At 42.3% G+C, this 4,973-nt stretch overlaps 1 protein-coding gene across 2 annotated transcripts; it reads left to right on the top strand.

Annotated features, from left to right (window-relative positions):
• The first annotated feature begins 1,009 nt into the window (after positions 1–1,009).
• LOC109784123 (uncharacterized) lies at positions 1,010–4,041 on the top strand. 2 transcript variants are annotated; one of them, XM_040391490.3, is made up of 6 exons: positions 1,010–1,277; positions 1,386–1,454; positions 2,321–2,401; positions 2,522–2,640; positions 2,749–2,874; positions 3,593–3,705. In XM_040391490.3, exons 1-5 carry the CDS (start codon positions 1,268–1,270, stop codon positions 2,761–2,763), a joined length of 294 nt encoding a protein of 97 aa, XP_040247424.1. In that variant the 5' UTR covers positions 1,010–1,267; the 3' UTR covers positions 2,764–2,874; positions 3,593–3,705. The 2 variants fall into 2 exon arrangements, with proteins under 2 accessions (XP_040247424.1, XP_020198309.1); XM_020342720.4 differs by having other exon boundaries at positions 2,321–2,640; positions 3,593–4,041.
• Positions 4,042–4,973: the final 932 nt, after the last annotated feature.

Below are 4,973 nucleotides of genomic sequence, written 5' to 3'. Positions count from 1 at the left end.
CAAGGATTTAGGTGCTCTCAATTTTTTCCTTGGTCTGGAGGTTTCACGTTCTTCTGCTGGTTTGACTCTTACACAGAAGAAGTACTCCTTGGACTTGTTGCGTCGTGCTGGCATGCTGAAATGCAAACATGATATCACTCCGATGTCTGCTACTGATCGGTTGTCTGCTCTTGATGGAGATTCTCTCTCACCTGATGATGCTACTGAGTATCGCAGTCTCGTTGGTGGTCTGCAATACCTTACTATTACCAGGCCTGATATCTCCTATGCAGTCAACCGTGTGTGTCAGTTTCTTCATGCACCCAGGACATCCCATTGGTCAGCTGTGAAGCGTATTTTGCGTTACATCTGCCTTACTACCTCCTATGGTTTGCTTCTTCAGCCTGCACTGTTGTGTGAGCTCTCAGCTTTTTCAGATGCAGATTGGGCTGGTAGCCCTGATGACAGGCGATCCACGGGGGGATATGCGGTATTCCTGGGTTCTAATTTGATCGCCTGGAATGCTCGTAAGCAGGCCACAGTGTCTCGTAGTAGTACTGAAGCTGAGTACAAAGCAGTTGCTGATGCGACTGCTGAGATCATATGGGTACAGTCTCTATTGAGAGAGTTGCGAGTCTCTTCAGCTCGTCCTCCGGTTCTGTGGTGTGACAACATTGGTGCTATATATCTTTCATCTAATCCGGTGTTTCATGCCCGGACGAAGCACATTGAGGTTGACTATCATTTTGTTCGGGAACGTGTTGCACAGAAGCTACTTTATATCAAGTTCATCTCGTCAAAGGATCAACTTGCTGACATCTTCACGAAGCCTCTTCCACAACCACAGTTTGTAGGCTGTAGGCGCAATCTTAACTTGCTTTGTATTTCAGGCCATAGTTAAGATTGAGGAAGGGTGTTAGGCTGTATATATACGTAGCCTTTATATAATTATTGTGACATTATATTGTACCTCTTGGTACCTCTATATAATGAGCTAGCCATACCCCGTTTAGGGTGTCGAGCAGTTTCCCAAGATACTTGTTTTACACTCCTATCCCACGATTGCAGTGATCACGGCCGGGAGATTGGGGATCGCCGGCTGGGCGTCCCGCCGGTTCGAGCTCGGATCCACAACATCAACCAGCCCCGCGAGCACTCCTCCCTATTCTCCCCCTGATTTGCAGCGACCGGCGACGGCGGATTGAAGGAGGCCGCCCCACCAGCGGAGCTCGGATCCACCGCATCAACCCGCGCGCGAGCCTTTCCCCACCGATTACAGCGACCGACGATGACTCTCAGTAATTTTCTCATCCCGCCTTCCTCATCCCTCAAGCCCTTAAAGTTCAGTGATTAGGGTTCATGGCTTCGTGCATACCACTAATCGTCTCGCCCTTCTCGTTAATTAGGATCACCAGGATACAACGAAGGGATTTGGGGGAGAAAAGCACCGAGGCGAGGTAGACGAAAGAGAGAAGGTGAGATACAGAGTTGTATTGGAGAGGAATTCAGAGTTTCCAGTTTTACAAGTCATACCCACACACGGTAACAGCTGGCCCCTTTAACTGAACTCAGGCACCACACGGCCATAGTGCTTGTGGTTCAAACCTGAAACCTTAAATTGATTCTACTGCCTGCTTGTGCTTAGCTAAAACTTGAAAGTGATTCTACTGCCTGCTTGTGGTTCTGTTGCCTCATAAATAGTCCCTAACTAGTGCTGTCAAAACTGAATAAATACTGAGACTGCACTTGATTTTGACACCTTACGGAGATGTATAGCCCTGTGCTAGTGTACTTTTATCTCCACTGCTAAATACGGAGTAAAAGAGAAGTACACTTAACATTTGCCTTGCCGCTCCTAACTGATTGCTACCCATGATGTTAAGGGTATCAAGCCGACAAGCATTTTCGTACGCCCAGAACTTGATAAAAGCAGATACATGGTAAACTCAAGCTGCTCCTACTTTACAAACGTACAACACCATCCATTGAGCCTTAATTTTGAAAGAGTATAGTGAAATTTCTGGTTTTCGGAACTATGCCAACAGCAACAGTAAGAGTATTTTTTGTTGTTTTTTGTTCTGAACATTCTGGACATGTAAAATGGCTTTCACTTAAACAGTTAGTTATATACAATATTAGTGCGTCCTGTGTTTGCATCCTGACTTATCTACTTTATTATATTCATTTAAGCTCCAGGAAAGTACATTTGCACATGTAAAATTGTTGCTTCTTTAAGGTCCATTTCCAAACAAGTTTAAGCAGAATTTGTTTATCTAGTGTTACCATAGGCTAGCGTTCTTTTGGTAATTCATTCAGTTCACTCACTATTCCTCTTTAACAGCTTCAGTTGCTAAAATAATGCCACCACTTCCGGAGAGTGAGAGGGAAACAAGGGCATATCTTGCGGAAAGGAAATGCAAGAGTGAGGCATATTTGAAGGGATGCAAGGATGCGGAGCAGCAACCTCTTAGAGACATACACAGCATAGCTCGTAGACTTTTATACCCTACTGCCTCTAATGCGCAACCGACACAAAATGCAGGAGGTGCCGGCGATCGCAGTGTCTCGGAGTATGAACCAGATGCTGAAGAGGAGGCCCATTTTGCAGAAGAAGCTTTGAGAGATGAAGAGGAAGTTGCTCTTGCTATGTCCAAAGAAATGGTAATATATTGTGTGGACCTGCTTCTCAAATAATGTGTACATCAATGTGGATTCACTGGCTTTAATTCTGTCTTGCTCGTATCATGTGTATGTCACTCTGCACCATAGCACCTTCCTTTCTAGCATGGGTTATGCATCAATATCCGGGAGATCTGGGACCTCTACTTCGTCAGCACAGATCTGAGAAGAAAGAATTGAACAGAAGGATAGAGAGGCGAGAGATGCAAGTAACAGGTACATGTCTTGTTTCCCTTTGTGTTCTGGTTGTTTCTTTTTGCCTGCTTTTGTGCATGTGCGCAGTGCACCCATGATACTGAGAAAATGAGAATACAAATCTGTGTGAACAAGACATTCGCCTTCAGTTCTTGTAATGAAAGTTGCACTAAGGAGTGCTTTGCTGTTTATGTATTGTTTCATCCAAATCCAATCATCCAAAGTAGCATAAAAAAATAATATATGCTTGTAATGAGAAATACATGGTTTGTTGCATGTTTTTTTGCTGCTGCACCGCAAAGGCATGAGAATAACATTGTAATGCATGGTTTCTAATCCTGAAATCTAGTATGATTTGCTGATTGGTTTATGTTCTTGCTTTTAGCAGAATGATATCGGCTGGTAGAGTTTGCTCTAGAAAAATTGTTATCCTAGCATAGTTTCTTCTTGCCTGGGTTGTTGACTTGATGTATTATTTGTGTTGCTTGCTGCTTTTTAAAATGATAAATGAAATCCAGTTCTTGGTTTTGCATTTTTTTAACCATTATAAGCTATTCTTGGGTTTACTCTTTCCTTTGCCCATCTGTATGCTTGCCTTGACATTTAATAATGTACCGCTTTATTTCAGATTATTAATTTGATGGATTGTAAGCCTCTTAGTGGTACTCTAGTACCTTGTTATCTTATCTGTTTTCATCTTATCAAAGGTACAAAGTTGTTGTGTTTGTTCAATTTATAGGCACTGAGAGGAGTTAGCCGCGAGGCTTGAAGCACAAGTGGCAACATTTGAAGAGATGTAGAGGAAGCAACATGAAGAATTGCAAGCTGTGAAGAAAAGACAACAGAAGAAGAATGAAGCCTGGCAAAAGAAGCAACAGGAGACGGATAACCTGATTGGTTTTCTCTTAAAGGCTCAAGCAAGTCAACAAGCAACTTAGCAGTCCCAGTCCAAACCTGACGGTGCATGAAGGCCATCCTTTTGTGATGGAAAGATAGTTGGCGAATCATATGTTGTAATCATCAAGACAACACATGTGGTCTTTAGTTATTTAAATATTGCCTTTTTAACATGTCTATTGTAGTGTCAAACTAGGGAACAGTGTTCCTTTTTATTGTCATTTCTATTTAGAGGATGACTTGGCTGAGACGGTTGATCATATGATATGATTTGTCGTTCATTCAAATTTATGATGTGATTTGGATCTTATCTTATTTATATAATATATTGTGATGTGAATTAAATACTTACTATGATATGCTTTTGGAATATAGTGTATTTGATAATTTGTTGTAGAAATTCGAAATAATTAAATATATTTTGATGGTGTCATCCTCGTCAATAATGAAACGCCAGCAGTGGGATAGTCTGCTCGGGTGTTTGGTGGATTTAGTGAGTGATGTTGCTTTGTCATTGTATATGGCATATTTTCTTGTAACGCGTGACATTAATTGATTGTCATTGAAGTAACAAGTTGATGACGTAGTAGAGAACGTCACTGAAGGTCCCATTTTTGTGATGTTACTTTGCGCGCGCCGTCACTAGGAGTAATCTGTGACGGGGATTCCATGACGATCCTTGTGACGCCCATAAAACGTCACTTAGGGGTAATTTGTGACGTTATTCGCTATTCGATGACATTTTTTGTCTCGTCATAGTAGGCCTGATCTCTTGTAGTGATGAAAATAATTTTGAGAGGTATGCTTTCATTGTCAACATAACGACCAAGAGTTCTCAATATCTTCCATACTAGATACATTATAGGCGGTTCCCACGCAGAAAGGTAAGTTTTTACTCCCCCTCCACCAACGTTCACACTCCACGGCTTGTCCGAAACAACGGGTGCCGTCCAACTATCAACATTCCTGGGGGAGTTTTGTTTAAATTATTTGCGAATTTGTTTTTGATCTTTTGATCATAGGACTGGGCATCCGAGTTACCAGCCATTTTCTCGTGAATGATGAGCGGAGTCCACTCATCGTGAGAATAACCCACCTAGCATGGAAGATAATGACAGCCCCTAGTCGCTACATGAGCGATTCGGGCATACAAAACAGATTATTATTTGAAGGTTTAGAGTTTGGCACATGCAAATTTACTTGGAACGGCAGGTAAATACCGC

This window comes from Aegilops tauschii, chromosome 1, assembly GCF_002575655.3.
Source record: "Aegilops tauschii subsp. strangulata cultivar AL8/78 chromosome 1, Aet v6.0, whole genome shotgun sequence".
Classification (NCBI taxonomy): domain Eukaryota; kingdom Viridiplantae; phylum Streptophyta; class Magnoliopsida; order Poales; family Poaceae; genus Aegilops; species Aegilops tauschii.
The sequence above is the reverse complement of the archived record's forward strand: the minus strand, read 5'-3'. Positions and strand labels throughout refer to the sequence as shown.